Source organism: Mesoplodon bidens, assembly GCF_964165515.1.
Source record: "Mesoplodon bidens genome assembly, chromosome: 6".
In the NCBI taxonomy this organism is placed as follows: domain Eukaryota; kingdom Metazoa; phylum Chordata; class Mammalia; order Artiodactyla; family Ziphiidae; genus Mesoplodon; species Mesoplodon bidens.
In genome coordinates this window covers 82,169,375-82,189,132 of record NC_138162.1, presented here as the reverse complement: position 1 = coordinate 82,189,132, position 19,758 = coordinate 82,169,375, and the positions used below count along the sequence as shown (strand labels likewise).

At 35.5% G+C, this 19,758-nt stretch overlaps 1 protein-coding gene across 1 annotated transcript in view; it reads left to right on the top strand.

The window, feature by feature from the left end:
- ALDH1A1 (aldehyde dehydrogenase 1 family member A1) overlaps window positions 1–14,571 on the top strand; it is a 55,154-nt gene extending 40,583 nt beyond the window's left edge. The window contains exons 9-13 of the mRNA XM_081237694.1: window positions 554–738; window positions 3,580–3,744; window positions 7,242–7,399; window positions 9,250–9,324; window positions 13,962–14,571. Of these exons, the coding sequence (XP_081093820.1) occupies window positions 554–738; window positions 3,580–3,744; window positions 7,242–7,399; window positions 9,250–9,324; window positions 13,962–14,034 (656 nt within the window). The 3' untranslated portion in view covers window positions 14,035–14,571. The remainder of the gene's footprint in view (window positions 1–553; window positions 739–3,579; window positions 3,745–7,241; window positions 7,400–9,249; window positions 9,325–13,961) is intronic.
- The last annotated feature ends 5,187 nt before the right edge of the window (window positions 14,572–19,758 follow it).

Below are 19,758 nucleotides of genomic sequence, written 5' to 3'. Positions count from 1 at the left end.
TTTACATAAATATAGAAAAATGTTTTCATAGAAGGTGGGTGGGCAATTCTGAATATTAGTTGTTTGGAGGTTTTGGGGGGTTTTATGGGTTTTTTTTGTTTTCAGAAATATCACTTTTTCTATTGATTAGGGTATCTAAGAATGTTTTTAAATTCTTATTTAATGTAATGGATATTTTATATTTTCTTTGTCATTAGTTAAAACCTGAGGCCTGAAATATTCAGTCATCTAATTATAAATGGAGATATTTATAAAAATCACTTGCAGTGAGATTTTATCTTAGGATAGTTTCCACATTCTTGGAATTGCGCATATTAAAGTTGTATTAATAACCACTATTATTTCAGAGTCTACTATTTTTACTATCATTTTAGTAGCAAATAAAGGATCAGAAAGGTTAATGTGTCACCTGGCTGATGAGGTAGAATATACTGAATCTATGATTATATGACTCATGATTTTTTTATACCACCATATCACCTCTGAGAAAGATGTATAAAATATATAATCTTTAGAAAACATCTCTTCTTTAACATGAATGTCTTCTTTGCAGTGGACAGTGCTGTTGCATTTGCACACCACGGGGTATTCTACCACCAGGGCCAATGTTGTATAGCTGCATCCCGGCTCTTTGTAGAAGAATCAATTTATGATGAGTTTGTTCGAAAGAGTGTTGAGCAGGCTAGAAAGTATGTTCTTGGAAATCCTCTAACCCCAGGAGTCAATCAAGGCCCTCAGGTGAGTGTAAAATAGACGGAACAGCGTTCACCAGGCACAAGAATAAAGTGTCTTCTCTAGACCTGGTTTTACTTGAATACGATTACTTCCCATTCACGTATCTTCCCAGGTGACAATACTATATCAGTTTGGTGATTAAAAAAATAATGAATCTAACTCCCAACGGTAAAGAAAGTATCCTGGTTTTGTGTTGCCCAGTTATCACATCCAGAAACAGTTGAAGAGATATGCTGGGAATTAAAGATGTGAGGAAAAATAACGAATGCTGTAAATTTGTTTTCCTCAATCTGTACACCTCTGAATCCCTATTTACAGTTCCTATCCACTTGGAAGTTCTTATACAATCCTATCATTTATTCTTTCCTCAGCATCAATCCTTTTTCTTGGCTTCCATCCCCAGATACAGGCAGCTGGCACACCTCTATAAATTCTCTCCAAAGTCTTTAGTCACTCGACCTTCTAAAGATAGCATGAGTGTCTTAAAAAGTCCCGAGTTCCTGGCTTTGTGGCAAACTTCCCATTTTAGTTGTTAAAGCTCAATGATCCCCTAGGGTTCCCATTTTCTTCTGTCTGCTTAGAACCACTGTCAACGAGAGTGTCTCTCTTATCCAAAGCTCACCCTTCCCTCTTCGTTACACAGTTCTCTGTTCATTGTCTGCTTTCAAGCTCCTGGACCTTTGGTTCTAAATTTACTCCTGCCCTTTGAGGTCTTGATCCAGAGTAGAGTTTCTACCTGATCTCATAGAGCTTACAGTCTAGAAAGTTAAAAGGCTGTCTTGGATTTTCCTGTTCATGCCAAGATACCCAAGTAGGAAAATTTTAGGACTTAGGCAACACCAAATATTGAAATCTAAAAGCCCTAAAATAACTTAACTGGTAAATGAAGTAATACGGTTTGTTAAGTCTAATCTTGTTATATTTTGTATTTATCTTTGTGTTTAGTAACTACATAGAAGTAGTTGCTAATTTTGATCATATTGGGTAACTTTCCAAATGGATGCCAAGGCATGTATTAAATTCAATTTTGACTTGGTCTCCCATTCTAAAAAAGGATGGGATTCTAAGGTTTTAGCTGTGATTGTTTCTTTCTCTAAATATCTGTCTATTTATCTATCTATATAAAAGTAAACACGTTTCCCATTTGCGATACACATCTATCAAACAGACATAAGATAGATGATAGATAGATAAATAGATAGATAGAAAGAAATATATATGTGAAGAGGAAAGAAAAGAATAAGAGAGAGGAAGGGAAGAGAAGATACTTAATATTAAACATTGTTAGGCAATATTTCCCCCCATCAGGGGATCTGCACAATTCAACCGGAGGCTCAAAAATTGAGCTAGAATGCTTCATTTTAAGAAAATTTCCATTCATAGGGTTCTTAAGTAAATAATCCAGTGATCTAACTACTTAACATAATAATTTAAACTTGATAAGTGAAAATATTTTTGTCACAGGTTGCACTGAATAAGTAGAAAAAGTAGATATGTTGGGACTTTGAGTAAAAGACCGAAAAGCCCCTGAAGCTTCTTTACCCTTTGAAATACTCATTTGTTGTTATAAGAAAGAGCTTATGGAAAGAGACACTCATTTACTAAGCTTTAATATATATTCTAATTTATGATATAAAATTATATATATACATGTGGATATCATAACTTCTTTTTCAAATGAAAATACTGATTACTTCCAACTTTTTAAGGAAATGTATATTTTGGTCTTTGAAATCAGATTGGAAAAGGACTTTACCAAGGAAGAATTTGTTATATGTGTAAATAGTATTTAATCTAATTGGATATGGAGCTGGATTGTGTGCGTGAGAACTTTGAAAACTTTTCCTGGGATTTAGAAGATAGGGGAGATTACAGAGTCAAAGAGGACGACGATAAAGAACAACAGTTTCTAAGTAGTCAGAAGAGTCAAGGCAAATTGACAAGAGGCTCACACCTTGACTCCAGGATCTCCGATGTTTTTCCTTTGAAACCTAACCCTAGCCACCTCTGAGACAAGGCAGTCTTCACCAGTGATTTGGAGTCTAAGAATCACCCAATCCTTCAACACCCCCAAATAGGAACTGAGGCGATAGGTAGTCCCAATTCCAGTGCATGGAGGAGAGGTATGGGCTCCTGACGTTCCCAGCTAGAACTCTGTAGTCATTCTTTTCCTTGTAAAAATAAACCATTTAAGTTCTGTAGTTCTTGTAATATATTTAGATGTGGTCCATTTAACAAAGCAGGTTGGCAACAATCAGGACAGGTCAGAAATTAAAACCAGACCTACTCACTGCCCCAGGGGGACTTAAACTGGGTGGGATAACCAGGCTGTGGTCAGCATGGACCCTGCCACAAGGGGATGGTCCGGATGAAGAGAAGCAGAGGTCGAGGAATCTTCCTAAAGTCACAAAGCATCTGCTTTCCAACTGCCATGTCTAATTAACCCAGTATCAAAGTTTTCTTTTTCTCCTTTCACCTTTTAATTTCATTTAGGATTACAGTTTCCAGGTAAGTGTGGTTGATGATTAACAGATATTTCTTCCTGTAAATAAATGACAGTTGTGTGAAGAGGTTTACACATGTTTGCAGTGCCAATACACTTCTCTTACATGGCTGTGAAACAAGCACTAAATACAAATATTTATCTTCAAGGATTCTTTCCAGAAAAGTCTTGAGACAAAATATACCCAACAATAAATCTGAGCCTCTGTCAGCTGTTTTGGTTGAATATTTAACTAGATAACAATAGCCTAGCATTTTGAAACCTTTATTTACAGGCTGGGCAAAGTATTATCTTTACAGGTTGCTATCTTTTTTCCTTTTCATGTGATATTTTTCAAATAGATTGATAAGGAACAATATGAAAAAATACTTGACCTCATTGAAAGTGGGAAGAAGGAAGGGGCCAAACTGGAGTGTGGCGGAGGTCCATGGGGGAATAAAGGCTACTTTATCCAGCCCACGGTTTTCTCTAATGTTACTGATGAGATGCGCATTGCCAAAGAGGAGGTAAATGGTTTCATTCTGTTCTGTTCCCTTTGTTGACATATTTTGTCTGTGTGGATGTATACAAAGTATTACTGTAACATTCTCAGCTCTTTGAACACCTTTTCCAATAAATGTTACTTTTCATTTCTAATACTGATAAAGGGTTTATTTTTGATTAAGACTAAAAATAGTCAGGAATTCATTGGGCAGGCCAAGAACTTCCAGTTGACTGCAGATCAGGATGCTTAACAATTTCTAGGTGCTTCCTTCACAGATTTAAAGTAATAGAAAATACAATTCCATGTTCATTGTTGCTTTTTCTCCTTTGGAAATAATATATTTGAAAATAATTGGAAAAGAATAAAGTGATATGCTGTTTTTAAAAATTAAACTCCTTATTTTGAGATAACTGTAGATTCTGTTGCCATTGTGAGAATACAGAAAGATCCCATGTACTCTTTATCCAGTTTCCATCATTGATAACATCTTACAAATCTATAATATAATATCACAGCAAGTATGTTAACATTGATACAGTCAAGACACAGAACATTTCATCACCACATGAATCTCTCATGTTTCCCTTTAATAGCCAAATCTATTATCCTTCCTACACCATCCCGTCCTCAACCCTTGGTTTTCTCTTAACCACTAATCTCTTCTTTATTTCTGTAATTTTGTCATTTCAAGAATGTTACGTAAGTGGATTCATACTTCATGCAATCTTTTGGGATTAGCTTTTTTTCACTCTGCGTAATTCTCTATAGATTCATCTAGGTTGTTGCATGTAAGGATAGTTTGTTCCTGTTTATTGATGAGTAGTATTTCATAGTATGGGTGCACCATAGTTTGTTTAACCGTTCACCCTTTGAAGAACTTTGGGTTGTTTCCAGTTTGGGGCTACTTTTAATAATGCTGTTATAAACATCAGTATACAGGTTTTTTGTGTGAACATAAGTCTTCATTTCTCTGGGATAAGTGCCCAGGAGTATAATGCTAGGTCATATGGTAGATGCAACTTTTTAAGAAATTGCCAAACTGTTTTCCAGAGTGGCTGAATGATTTCACATTCCCCTTAGCAATGTATGAATGATCCTAATTTCTTTGCATCCTTGCTAACATTTGTTGTGACTATTTTTTATTTTAGCCATTCTGATAGGTGTGATAGCTCACTGAGGTTTAAATTTGCATTTCCTTAGTGGCTAGTGACATTGAACATCTTTAATGAGCTTATTTGCCATCTGATAACTTCCTTGATGAAATGTCTCTTCATTTCTTTTGCTCATGTTCTAATTGGATTGTGTGCTTTTTACTGTTGAGTTTTGAGAGCCCCTTATACATTCTTGATACTGATCTTTTTTTGGATGTGTGGTTCGCAAATATTTTCTCCCAGGCTGTAGCTTGTCTTTTCATCTTCTTTACCAGGGTCTTTCTCAGAACAGAAGTTTTTAATTTTACGGAAGTCCAATTTATCCATTTTTCTTTTTATGGATAGTATTTTTCGTGTCAACTCTATGAACTACTCTTTGTTTACTCCTAAGTCCAAAAAAACTTTTTTCCATGTAATTTTTTAATTCTTTCTGAAAGCTTTATAGTCTATGTTTTACATTTAAGTCTGTGAAACATTTTAGGTTAATTTTTATACAAGGTGTGAGATTTAAGTCAAGGTTGTTTGTTCGTTTGTTTTTGCCGATATGTTCAATTGCTTCAGCATCATTTGTTGAAAAGGTGTTTTTCTTCCATTCCATTACTTTTGCAACTGTGAAAGTTCAGTTGTGCATATTTGTGTGTGTATCAATTTCTGGGTTCTCTACTCTTCAATTGATGTATGTGTCTATTTCTCTACCTATACTCCCTTTTTTAATTTATTTACTTTTATTGAAGTATAGTTGTTTTACAATGCTGTGTTAGCTACAGGTGTACAGCCAAGTGGTTCATATATATGTGAATATATATATATATATTCTTTTTCAGATTCTTTTCCCTTATAGGTTATTACAAAATATTGAGCATACTCCTTTGATTTTGGTAGCTGTATGGTAAGTCTTGAAATCAGAAAGACTGAGTCCTCTCACTTTATTCTTCTTTTTCAAAATTGTTTTATCTAAGCTAATTCCTTTGCTCTTCCATATAAATTTTAGAATAACCTTGTCCATATATACTAAAAAATCTAGCTGGAATTTTGAGAGGGGTTGTGTTAAAATTGCGTATATATCAATTTGGGGAGAATTAATGTTTTTATTGTGCTAAATCTTCCAGTTATTGAATATAGTAGATCTCTCCATTTATTTATATCTTCCTTTATTTCTTTCATTAGCATTTTGTAATTTCTGGTAACAAGTCCTATATGTGTTTTATTGGATTTATACCTAAGTTTTTTTTTTTTTTTTTTGCGGTACGCGGGCCTCTCACTGTTGTGGCCTCTCCCGTTGTGGAGCACAGGCTCCAGACGCGCAGGCTCAGCAGCCATGGCTCACGGGCCCAGCCGCTCCACGGCATGTGGGATCCGCCCAGACCGGGGCCCGAACCCGTGTCCCCTGCATCGGCAGGCGGATTCTCAACCACTGCGCCACCAGGGAAGCCCAATACCTAAGTATTTTTTGAGTGATTGTAAATGGTATTTCTGATTTCAGTATGCACATGTTCATTGCTAGTATATACAAGTATATTTGATTTTTGTATATTTTCTTGCATCCTGTGACATCACTGAACTCAGGTATTCTAGAAGATTTTTGGATATTCCTTGGGAATTTATATGTAGACAATCATGTCATCTACAAATAGGGACAATTGTATTCCTTCATTTCTAATCTATATGCCTTTTATTTCCTTTTCTTGCCTTTTTCACTTGCTAGAATTCCAGCACTATGTTGAATAAGAGTAGTAAAAGTGGGCATCTTGCTTTGCTCCCTATCTTAGGGGAAAAGCATTCAGTATCATATCACTGAGTATGATGTTAACTGTAAGATTTTTCATAACTGCCTTTGATCAGGTTCAGAAGTGCCTTTCTATTTATAATCTGTTGAGGGGGAAAGGAGGTTGGATTTTTGTCAAATGCTTTTTCTGCATCAATTGAGATGATTATGTGATATTTTTCCTTCATTCTATTAACATGATGTATTATATTGATTGATTTTTGAATACTGAACCAGCCTTGCATCTCTAGAATGAACCTCACTTGGTGATGGTGTACAATTCTTTGTAGCTATTGCTGAAAACTATTTGCTAATATTTTTTTAGGAATATTTGCTGTAGTTGATATTGGTCTGTGGTTTAAGGGATATTGGTCTGCAATTTTGATTGTTTTTATTGATAATAAAAACACATTTCGTGATTGCTCACTGTGTGCCAAGTACCTTATAGTCAATATAAAACATAAGTATATTTACATGAAATATAATAAATATAAATATTTTATTTATATATTACATAGATTTATATTTGTAACTATAATACAAAATAAATATTTAGTTGTAACCTATTACTTTGATTTATTTCATTCATTTCTTGTGGTATAGATATTTGGACCAGTGCAGCAAATCATGAAGTTTAAATCTTTAGATGATGTAATCAAGAGAGCAAACAATACTTTCTATGGCTTATCAGCAGGAATTTTTACCAAAGACATTGATAAAGCCATCACAGTCTCCTCTGCTCTGCAGGCCGGGACAGTGTGGTAAGTCAAACCTATGTAATATCACCTTTTCAATGTTAACCACATTAACAGGCTACTCTGAATTTTTTCTGACTTTGATTTTTTGTTTGGAATCACATGGCCTGCTGTTTGAAAATAAAACAAACAAACAAAAATCCTGCTGTATTGGAAGAACTTTAGAAGAGCATAGAAGATAGATAGATAGATAGAGCATATATATATATATATATATATACACACACACACATATCTATATCTATCTATATCTATATCTATATCCACACACACATATATATATTTAACTCTATCCAGCCTTCTAAAATTACTTGCCCAAAATACTTTATTGATGTTTGGCTAATACAATATGTATTATTATTATAAATAATTTCTAGGCACTTGGCACTATGCTACACGCAAGGGAGATAAAAGTTCTGTTTAATCAAGCTAATCAGATAGTAAGACGGTATTTATTCAGTGCCCTTATGTATACGAGCATTTAGTTCTTACATTAGCTTTTTACTCTGAGACTATTAGAGATGTCTGAAGGTCTTAAATTGGAAGAACATACTGCATTTTGAGAAGCATGTCTGTTTTATTTTTGACATGGTTTATATCTCTGATGTTTACACTTTAATTTAGAGTATATAAGTGCCAAGGCTATGCCTCTCAAACTGTCACATCCCCTGCCCAGCCCCCCATCTCTGGACTGCCTTGTTAGTAATTTTTGTTCCATCAGACCTCACTTCGTCCCCTCAGTCCCAGCAACAGCCCAAGATTATTTTCTTCCCCATAATGTCACAACCAAATCCACCGGACGTTGAGAAGCATTTATCCTTGAGAGACAGCCAAGAAATCCTTGCCCCTCTTGATAGCTCTAGAATCTTTTTTCTTAAGCAAAGGGACATTCATGATTTAGTCAGTATGCACTCTACGCTAAGCACCACGTGGCAGTCTTCACATTCATTATCTCATGTTACCTTACTACAGCTGTTAATTGGTATGGAAAATTTATTGACGGAAAAACAGAAGCTTAGTGAGGTTGCATAATTGATCGAGATCATGCAATAAATGACAGCTGAGATTCAGACCTATTTCAGACTCTAAAGCAGTGATTCTCAACCCTGGCTGTACAGTAGAGTTGTCTGGGGAGCTTTAAAAATATCTACACTGATTTGGGTAGAGGAGGGTGTACATCAAACCCACCAATTATATCAGATTCTGTGACTGAGTCTGGATGTAGGTCTTTTAATTTTTTTAAATTCTAATTATTCATGTTTTTATAATTATATGTTCATAAAAGCATTTTGAAACATTTTTTAAAATATGGCAAGGGGTACGCAAATTAATAATGAAATCCAACTCCTGTCAAGGCCTCTGTCTAAGCAATTTTTTGAATTAATTAATGAAAAAAGTAAACTAAGTAATATGAGACATGTTACAATTATAAAAGAAAATTAATTCTAGCCTGTTAAGTATACAACCCACAAGAGAACTACAAAGCTTACTGAGTATAGGCAGTAAAGAACACCCATCCAACAAACTTGTCTCTCACAGACCATATCCTTCCTCTTATGGTACGTTGGGTAGTCCATCTTTTATAATTCAAGCTATAACTTCTCAGGGACATGATGTACTGCCAAAATGGCTATCAACATATAGAGTGTACCATTTTAAAAAAATTCCTAGGCAGTATACATACATATACTTATACTCCTGCATTCTAATTTATAGTGCTACTTTTGCTCAAAAATGACTACGTAATATTAAAATAAATAGAGTTGTTAAAGAACTCTCTGAATTTCAAAAATTCCAAATTTAGGAGTTATTTCATAGGTTAAGTATGACCTATAACATACTTATTTTCTTTTCAGGGTTAACTGCTATAGTGTGGTATCTGCCCAGTGCCCCTTTGGTGGATTCAAGATGTCTGGAAATGGTCGCGAACTGTAAGAATAACTTTCATTAAGATGAATACTTATCTTGATAAAAATGGTTCTCACTCTCAAGGAATTAATCCTTAGTTACTACTCGGATTAAAACCTGCCTCTGTTCTTTCCTGGAGATTAATACTGTCAAACAGCTTTTTAAATGCTGGATTTACCCCCAAAAAGTGCAAAAAGGTGATGGCAGAGGGAAATACAATTTATTAAACTCTTACAATTCACAAGGGATCATACTAAGCACTTTACATTGGTTACTGAAATGTTGCTTACTTTTAGAATTGTTTGCTGTATACATGAATGTAATATATTGGGGAAACATTTCCAGAAAGGAGGTGGAAACTACAAATTGGTGATTCTAAGAAGTGTGCAAATATAAGAACAGTTTAGCTATTTGAATATGCCTCTTACATAAGTAAATTAGGTGTCTCTATATCAAAAAACTTTTCAGTGTAGGAGTAATGATTCTCATTTGTTGTAATATTTTTGATGTAGACTCTAAAATAACCTGAGTGAGTTATTTTTGGTACTAAAATCTAAACTGAAAGAAAAATTTAACTAAGGAAAACATGTTTTATAGTCATGACTAGATTGAGGATACATATATTATACAAATGCATTTATGAGCCTTCAGTTGCTTTTCAATCCAGGAAATACTGACTTTTTAAAAACGTGCACATACATATTTATACACAGAAAGTAGTGGCAATGTGTTTGGTCAATTTTGTTCAAGCACTTTTAACCATTTTATTTCTTAAAATTTTCTCATATTTATCAATAAAATTAAAAAATCATCAGGAAAAGACACATTATATTCAAACCTTATGGAATCAAACACAGTAAAGCTGCTCATTTTGTAAACAGCAAGTAAAAGTGAGTCTCAGCTTCTAAAGGTCATGAGTGCCTTAAAGAGCCAGGTACTTGTCATTTAAATAAATCAGCAAAATCACAATGAAACAACTACCATTGGGGAGTCAGTGAAAAGAGGGCATGTTAAAATGATCCATCCTCCTTCTCAATATACTTTCATTAAGTAGTTCCTATGTATATGAGGTCCTAGGAGCCCCAGAAACACGGTACCACGTTCCACCTTCCATATAATCATGGTGGCAGGAGGAACATGTAAAAAATAGAGAGAGAGCAAAATAAGCAACACACACTATGAAATAAATGGTAACAGACTGGGAGTCTGTGCCTCGCGAAGGTAGAGAAGCAGTGAAAACGCAGAGCGCAGTATTGGAGGACGGAAAATCTGGGCACCACCAGACTATAACATTCACGTCACCTCGCTAACTCTCAGTTTCCATCTGTCAGACAAGCTCAGCATTTGTGGTGGGGATAGGAGTGGGAGAAGAAAGTAAAAGGTCTATGAGCTCCTTTCCATGCTTGAGATTCTGTGGTTCTAACCCCGGTGAAAATGCAGTGGATACAAACTTAAAGACCGTTTATAGAATAAGAGAAGACCTAAAAGAAAAGGTAGGACTTGATCTAGGGCATGTAACAAGTGTAGGATGTTAGGAAGCAGATAAGAGGGCATTCTTGAAGGAATGTTCTATGTGGCATGTTGAGGGGTTAGTGAATTTGCCTGACAGGTGGGGATTTACGGGGGTGAGAAGTGTGATTTCAGAGTTAAATAGGATACAGATTAAGAAGCCTTGAATTCAAGAAAATCGGCTTACATATATTAGTGGAACAGGGAAAGCGATAGATAGCTTTAGAATGTTGATGGAGAGGTGCAGTGGGCAAAAGATCAATTTGTCAAAGGTGCACACGGCATAATAAACATAACTGGAGACTAACCAGCCTGCCTGTGAACTCTGACTCCACCTCTTGCTAGCCACACAGTCCAGTTCAAGTTGCCTAACTTCTGAGCGTCTATTTTCTCCTTTTTAAAAGGGAAATGTATCTGTCACAAAGCGGGGACTCAACAAATGGTTTCATCCTTCCCTAGCTCCTTGTCTTTATAATATCCATTACTGGGGAGTCCCTTGGCAGCACTAATTACTTTGTACAAAGAGCTATAACAAAAGTTAGATTGTTTTGAAGATCAGATTACTGCTAGCCCAGCTATCTAATACACTTTCCTAGGAGTGTCAAAGATAAAATACTCAGAAGGGATGAAATAATTAAAGTAGACTAAACATATCAATTTTGTTAAATACAATTTAGTCAAACTTTATGTTCTAGACATATGGAAAGCAAATAAGAGGGGGATGAAAACAAGAATCAACCATCAGTAATTTCTTAAAAATCTGGACTGTGGGTATAGATAATTTGCTTCTTTGAAATACAAAGGAAAAAGTTATACTGTAATTTTTACTTCAAAACTTCCAGCTGAGGATGCTAGTGTTAAAGTCTATCTGAAACCAAATTTGGCAAATTTAATAAATAAGTCATTTGCTACAAGATGTTTAAAGAGAATTACTGAAGCAATAACCTCAAATGACTCCCAAGAGTTCAATTACAGTTTATCTTCAAAGATAGAAAGGTAGAATTGATCAGTTGGAAAGAGTTCTCAAAGAGCTAAAAATAGTAGCATGCACAGCCCAATGTGGTGGTGATGCTGAGTGCCCAAACCAGGATTTGCATCTCAGGTCATGGTGCTGGCCCTGGAATGAGTTAAATGGTAGAAATCCCTCTCTCTGTGTAATTGCACTAATTTTTACTTAGATTAACATAGGTCACTTGAGACTTTACTAGTATGCCATTTCAAACTTATTTGGCTCTCAACACCTCCCAAGATATTTCTTTCTTCCTGTCCCCTTCAGAAATGGGGAGAAATAAAGTGGTGTAAACTGGTGGGCTAACGTGAGTAGTTTTTGCTTGATTATATTTGCCAAACCAGTTCAGCAAATATTTCCTGTGCCTACTTAATTAGTGCCAGGCTCATTTCTGGATACAGAGTGAAAAACAGGCGTAACTTGTTACTAGCATCTTATTACTCCAGTGTGGACCCTGGATGAGAAGCATGGGTATCACATAAAAGTATGTTGGAAATGCAGAATCTCAGACCTATCCCCAGACCTGCTAAAATAGAATCAGCATTTGCATCAGGTCCCAGGTGACTGGTACATTGACAATTTTAGAAGCACAGAACCAATAACTCATAGGCTAGTGATATAAAGTGAAATATAAAGATGTTTTTGTGTTGTATCATAGACATAGGAATTTGTATACATCGGAACACTAAGAAGCAGGGCTTATTTCAGCTTGAGTAAGACAATTATCACACTTTGTACTCTCCTGAGAGTTTCAAGTGTCCATGTAACCCAAAATACAATGGAAAGCCTATTGGCAAAAATCATGGGTTAATATATCTAACTTTGTGAGATAAAATACTTACTAAAATATTATCCTTTAATGGGTTTCAGACAACTGAGGCTAAACCCTTTAATTACTTTGAAGAACATGCTCATTGAAGCTTTTAGAAGGTATTTTCAGAAGCTTAATGGCCCAAGAAAATAAGCAGTGTAAGAGGATTAGATTACCCAGGAGAAAAAGATGTCTTCTACATACCTGTCTACCTCACCAAAGGAGAGGGGTAGAAAAAGATCAAGATCTTTTTCCTCTGTAAACCTACATGTGCATGAGTGTTATGATTTTAAGAGTACTCTTATGTACATGTAATTTAATCCTTTCATCAAAACAATATAGAGAATAATTTAGCCTAATCTTTTTAGTTATCTCTTTAATGAAGGGTAAATCACAGTCAGTTTCCAAAACTGATAGGAGGTCTCAATAAACCTGATAACAAGATACAAGGATTTTAATTGATTGACTCAAGTTAATTCCTGATCATTTGGGTTGAATTTAAGAGTTATATAAGCAAATGGCAGGGGTTGCATAAATAGAAAAATCCAACAACCACAAAAAGCCCAAAAGCCCTGAATTTTAGGCCAATGAACCCTCTCCCCCTCTTAAAACAAAACAAAACAAAACCCCACCCCCAAATAAAAAGTTGTAACAGTTAAGGTAAGATTTTTGTTTTTTTGGTTTTGGGGGGTTTTTGTTTTTGTTTTTGCCAAGAATCTAGAGAAAAAGATATTAAAACTACAGCTAGAAAATATTTTGTTTTACGCCATATTAGGGCCAGTCAGAGTGAAAATAGAAGCCTGGTCATTTTTAGCCCCTTCCTCATTTCTGGACCAATTGGACATGGTAAATACACTAAACTGAGCTATACTTGAATTTATAGTTGTTCTACACTACTCAAGTGATTATAAATTACTACTTTTCCTCTAGTAATATAGCCATCTTATTTATTTGAACCTAAGCTAGATATGATAAAATTCTTGTTGGGCTGATTTGTGTGTGTGTGTGTGTGTGTGTGTGTGTGTGTTGAGCCCTTTTATAGTCAAGCAGAAAAAAAATGTCAAAACTGAACAATTTCTTTGAAAGTCTACTGAGGGTACATGATCATTTAAAAATGCAAAAAAAATTATTTTAAAAAATTTCCCACAAGGGGATTTATATAAGACCAGATATCTTACAGTTGGCTAGCTACTATTTGAAATGCTTCTGTACACAGAAAATATTTTCCATTGTCCCTAGCCAGATAAGCAGGAACAAACTTCGACTATCATTGACCATAGTATATTTGTACTGCTCTGCTAAATTCTGTTCATTTTTCCCCCTCTCTCTAGTGGAGAATATGGTCTCCATGAATACACAGAGGTCAAGACGGTCACAATCAAAATTTCTCAGAAGAACTCATAAACTACAAGAGTGCAGAGATGACTCCTCAATGGCTAAGCACCTCCTTCAGTGGCTGATATATCATAGTGGGTTTTAACTGCAAAATTGTTCTTTCTTTCATTTTTTAAACATGAGCTAATCATATTAGCATTAATACTACACATGGAAAACTTGATATGTAGCTTATTCTGCAGGAATCATCTGCCTTCTGATATGTGACACCCAAGTCCTACCCGTAATGAAAATGATGGATTTGGATGCAAGATCTCTCTAGCTCTGTAACAGTCATGTGCTTTTCTTTGTAGCTACTTGTCTAGGATAAACATTTTATGAAAGAGGACCAGTTATCATTTAGCTTCTTTCCCTTGACCACCCCTTGAAGTACTTACCATACCTGTTAACTGCAGACTAGATGTGCTCTGTTCCCCATAGTTGTGAAGTCCTTGGAGTTTGTTGAAATGTTTCCTAGAATGTCATGTCTGCTTGTCAAATGAAGTAATGCCTGAAATACTTAGGTGTAATCTAAACATAAAGCTTAATAAAAACAACCTTGCATGATTCTTGTTCAGTGTGAATTTTTTAAATAGAGTCTTGGTTATGGTGATTTACTCTCCCTGTCACTCAAAAGCAGTGTTAAATTGAGCATAAAGATATATTTAAAAATAAAAGTCTAATCTACTTATTCTCAAATAGGTAAAGAAACAAATTTTATTTTCTGGAGGAATTGTTGCAATCAATAGCAAACATTTGGGCTTCCCTGGTGGCGCAGTGGTTGAGAGTCCGCCTGCCGATGCAGGGGACACGGGTTCGTGCCCCTATCCCGGAAGATCCCACATGCCGCGGAGCGGCTGGGCCCGCGAGCCATGGCCGCGGAGCCTGTGTGTCCGGAGCCTGTGCTCCGCAACGGGAGAGGCCACAGCAGTGAGAGGCCCGTGTACAGCAAAAAAAAAAAAAAAAAAAATAGCAAACATTTGAGACAGATGGCTTCAGTCCTTCAGCAAGCATTTACTGAGTTCCTACAAAGTTCTGGGCACTATGGTAGGTGTTGTAGAAAATAGGTGAATAGTGAATGGTCCATTATCCAAAATGCTTTAATATGTGGGGAACAAAGACACTGTCTGAAAAAAAATGATGGCGCATATGATGGAAATGAGAATTCGAAGAACCATAAGATTATAGTAATATGCCAAAGGGTAGTGATACCAGTAACTGACAGACTTGGGAATGGCCTCATGAAGGAAATTTGACTGGATATGAACCTTAATGATGAGCAGATTTGCAGTGAATAAAGAGGAAAGAAGTCCTACAAAATATTCCCTCTGGACATGTTCCATCAAAAAAAATTCTATATAATATTTTCCCCTGTTGGAGTTGCAGATTGCACATTGGCATAGTCTAAGTTCTGAGAAGTCCTAAAGACTGTTTAGTTTTGTTTAATAGTTTTTTTCCCAAAATTTGTTTAACAGAGGCCTTGCCTTCCCCTCACCCTCATTTAATACCAGTTAACATTAAGAAACCCACATTGGAAGATGCTGTTCTATGCAACGAGGTAGCGCTGAGTGTTCTGAGCAGAGATCTGGGGATCAAAGGGAAGCAGCTGGGAAAATGTTGTCTGTAAAACTAACTGGACCATATTTACATATTTGTGCCCTAGACAAAGAGCCTCTTCTTGCTGTGCTCCCATGTGGGAAGTGACTTAAGCCCAAGTATAATGTTTTTTATATACTACTATACATATTCTAAAACCGTTAGTTCAGCAGCTTAAAATTTAAGCCTAGTAATCTTTAGGATAACATTTTTTTTCAGATTCAGATTTTATATAAATGATTAAGTTTGTCATTTTACATTAACAGATTAGTTAGTGACACTGTTACTAAGACATTCTAATAGCTGTCATAATCAAGTGCAACAATGTGTGAACGAATGAAATTTATTAGCTTCTTAGAGCTGAAATAATTTCACCCCCAATTGCAAGAGCTTCTCTAACTTGTATGGGCCTATAAAATTTGCCATCTGAACTATCTTATACAATTTGGGACATAATGAGCATTTTGAAAACAGGAAGAATTAAAGTCTAAGGAGAACTGAAAGATGTTAGGACACTGAGAAGGGAAAAAAGCCAAATACAGAGGAAGGTTGTGTTTTCCAAAAACCAGACAGTGTCTACATTATGAAAAGATCTGTTTAAAACCATGCATAAATAAATAGGTAGACAAGTTAATATTGTAATGGCAACCCACCAGAACATTTTTAAATGTAGAACAAAGAGGGATGAACACAAAACAAGACAAAAGCCAGAAGCAAGTTTAATTATTTGAAAATTAAATCTTCCTGGTATAAATAAGACATTACAGGATTAAACAACAAAAAAAAATCTGTTTAATATTGGCTCATCCTGACCCTCTAGACATTATTTGTGTTCCTTCTCCTCTGATTTCTAAAGCCATACTGGCAGTAATTCTTAAAACCTTGAAAAGTTAAAGGGTATCTTATTAGCCCATGACTACAGGAAGTACAATAAGGAATTTTATCATAAAGAATTCAGTTCTGCAGTTGTAAATGTGATATCATTGTCCTCAAACCACCTGGCAGAAGTATTTTCATCTCTAGGAACACCAAAGTTGGAGGTAACTGTTTAGGCAGAGGCAATATCAGAGGTCAATATCAGAGGTCAGATATGGATTCTCAAATGTCTAGCATCTTTTTTTTTCCATTTTTTAAGATACATGTTTCTGAGTTTATTTTGAAATAACCAATGAGAAAATAGCAAGAAAATATTTTTCTTAAATTCTTGTGGTCAGCTAAAAATAGAGTTAACTCAAAGTAGGAAATTTTAGTCATTTCTTCACATAATTCAGGAGGAAATAATGGACCCCAAAGACACCTTTCCCTGGGCAATGCATGTAATTTTTTGAGTATCTAATTTGACTTGGACTTTTAGAAGTGTGCAAGTACCATCAATGAAACTCTTATCTTTTGGTGACTTTTGCAGGGTATATCAAAAACCTAGGTTACATTTTCACATGAAGCATAAGTTCCCAATTAGACTTTCATTTGCTGATTCACCTTGGGGTTTTTTTTAATGCTCTCTGGAAATGGATTTGAGGCTTCCCTTTTTTATATTGAGAGAATATATAGGAAGGAGAATTAGAGAAAATAGCTAAATTCCCTGGATACCAAAATTCAGTGACTACCAGGAGGGCATGGAAGCCCACTCTTGTAACATGCTGGGACTGTGGTAGTCTGGAAGATATCATCCTGAGTCAAGATACAAATGAGAGGGAAATAGCACGGTTATCCCTTTGACATCCTGTAGGGGAGAAGAGATGGCATCTCTCTCTGAAGGCAAGGCCACAAAATTACCAGGGGTGATTGAGATTGCTCTAGACCATGTCTTTAAATCAGTCTTTAGATTCTGGGTGGTGGTTTTATTCCAGGGGAGAATAGTCACATCCATTAACATCTAAAAACACTTAGGATAATTCCAAAGTCCCTAGAAAGTCAACTTTATTGCCTAGTAGAATATCTATGGCAAAGGTATTGCAATGTTTTTTTGCACATTTACTTTAGTGTCATGTGCCAACTAGTTTCACAAGCATTTAGTTTAGTTTTCTTTTGTTTTGTTTAGTTGTGTTTTAATGGACATCTCTGAGTATTATAGAAAAGTTCAGAGGAGGCTGACATGGCACTATCCTGAAATGATTTCACTAGAGTTTCAGGATTTTACATTTTTTAATTTTTTGTTGAGTCAAAGATTCATCAGGCCTTGAAAAATATATTTTACAAATCTGATTAGGCTGCCAACTATTTTTTTAAACTTTTTATTTTAAAATAATTTCAAACTTTTGGAGGAGCTGCTACAGCAACACAAAGAACTCTCACATATCTTTTATTCACTAATTAAAAAAAATTTTTTTTACAGTAGGTCCTTATTGGTTATCTATTTTAAATATAGCCATGTGTACGTATCAATCCCAAACTCTCAATGTATCCCTCCCCCCTGGTAACCATACGTTTGTCCTCTAAGTCTGTGAGTCTGTTTCTGTTTTGTAAAAAAGTTCATTTGTATTTTTTTTTTTTAGATTCCACATGTAAGTGACATTATATGATATTTGTCTTTCTCTGTCTGACTTACTTCACTCAGTATGATAATCTCCAGGTCCATCCATGTTGCTAAAAATGGCATTATTTCATTCTTTTTAATGGCTGAGTAATAATTTTTAATAATTTTAATAATTTTTAATATTTTCCCACATTGACTTTTTCATTCTAATTCTCTATATAGATTCATTTTTTTCTTGAGACAAACTTTTAAGAATAACTCTTAGCCATCATGTCCCTTTACCACAAAATATTTCAGTATCTTTTTCTAGAAATAATGTAATTCTTTCACAAAGCCACAATATAATTATCTAATTCAGGAAATTTAACACTGACAAGATACTAGTATCTAATATACAGTCCACATATAATTTTCTCTAACTGTCCCACTAATGTCCTTTATGGCGTTTTCCCCCCATGATCCAAAACTTAATTCAGGATCATGCATTGCATTTATTTACCATAGCTTCCTTTTGTTTTGCTATTCCTTGACAATGGCTTTATACCTCGTACACACACCTAATATTCAGTCAGGTTGTGTTGTTGGCCTGGAGGGAATCCTAAAGGACACACAAAACTCAAAGTTATTGAGTTAACAAGAATCAGAGAAAAGCAGGTTGAATAGTGTTAAAGAATAAATACTTCAAGATCTGATTATTAATTACCATCCTCCATGATAAACTGACAAGGATATTTATAAACTAGAAAATATACCTTCTTTCTTGGACAATTTTGAAGAAAAGCTATATGTTCCCCTGAGGATATTAGTGACTGTCCCTTGTCTGTACTATTGCAACATTGCACTTTTTCATTTTATTTCCTAGCTTACTTATTTGAATGTTTTTTCTTTTTTTTTTTTTTTTCTTTTTTTTTTTCTTTTTGCGGTATGCGGGCCTCTCACTGCTGTGGCCTCTCCCGTTGCGGAGCACAGGCTCCGGATGCGCAGGCCCAGCGGCCATGGCTCACGGGCCCAGCCGCTCCGCGGCATATGGGATCCTCCCAGACCGGGGCACGAACCCGTATCCCCTGCATCGGCAGGCGGACTCTCAACCACTGCGCCACCAGGGAGGCCCTGAATGTTTTTTCTTAATAACAGATTGCCTACATTCTGATGACATCTGGGGAGGTACTTCAATTTGAACTAGTTACAAATCCCTAACCACATAGAAGCATATTAAATGACTTTCCTTTCAAAGTACAATGGGGATATAAAGATCTTGACCTTCGGAGTAAAAAAGGTTCTAAATTCTGGTTCCATTTCTCACTAGTGGTATTATCCTAGGTCAACTGTTAAACCTTTCTCATTTAGCAATCATTCAAGAGATAGTGGTGGCTATTGATATTTGGGAAGAAATATAATGTTCTACATAATCACATGGCCCTTGGACCCCAGCAATCTGATTTCAAATCCCTGTTCTGCACTCACTGGCCTTAAGATTTGGGACAAGATACCCAACCTCTCTAAACTGCAGTTTCTTTATCTGTAAGAAGGATCAATAACAGTACTTACCTAATTGCTTTATTCTATTAAATGAAATAATGTTTGCAGGGTTCCTAGGATGTAACAGGTGCCGAACACATTACTAATCTACTGATAGCTTAGATTAATAATAACGATGTCAACAAAAATAATAGTGTCTTTAG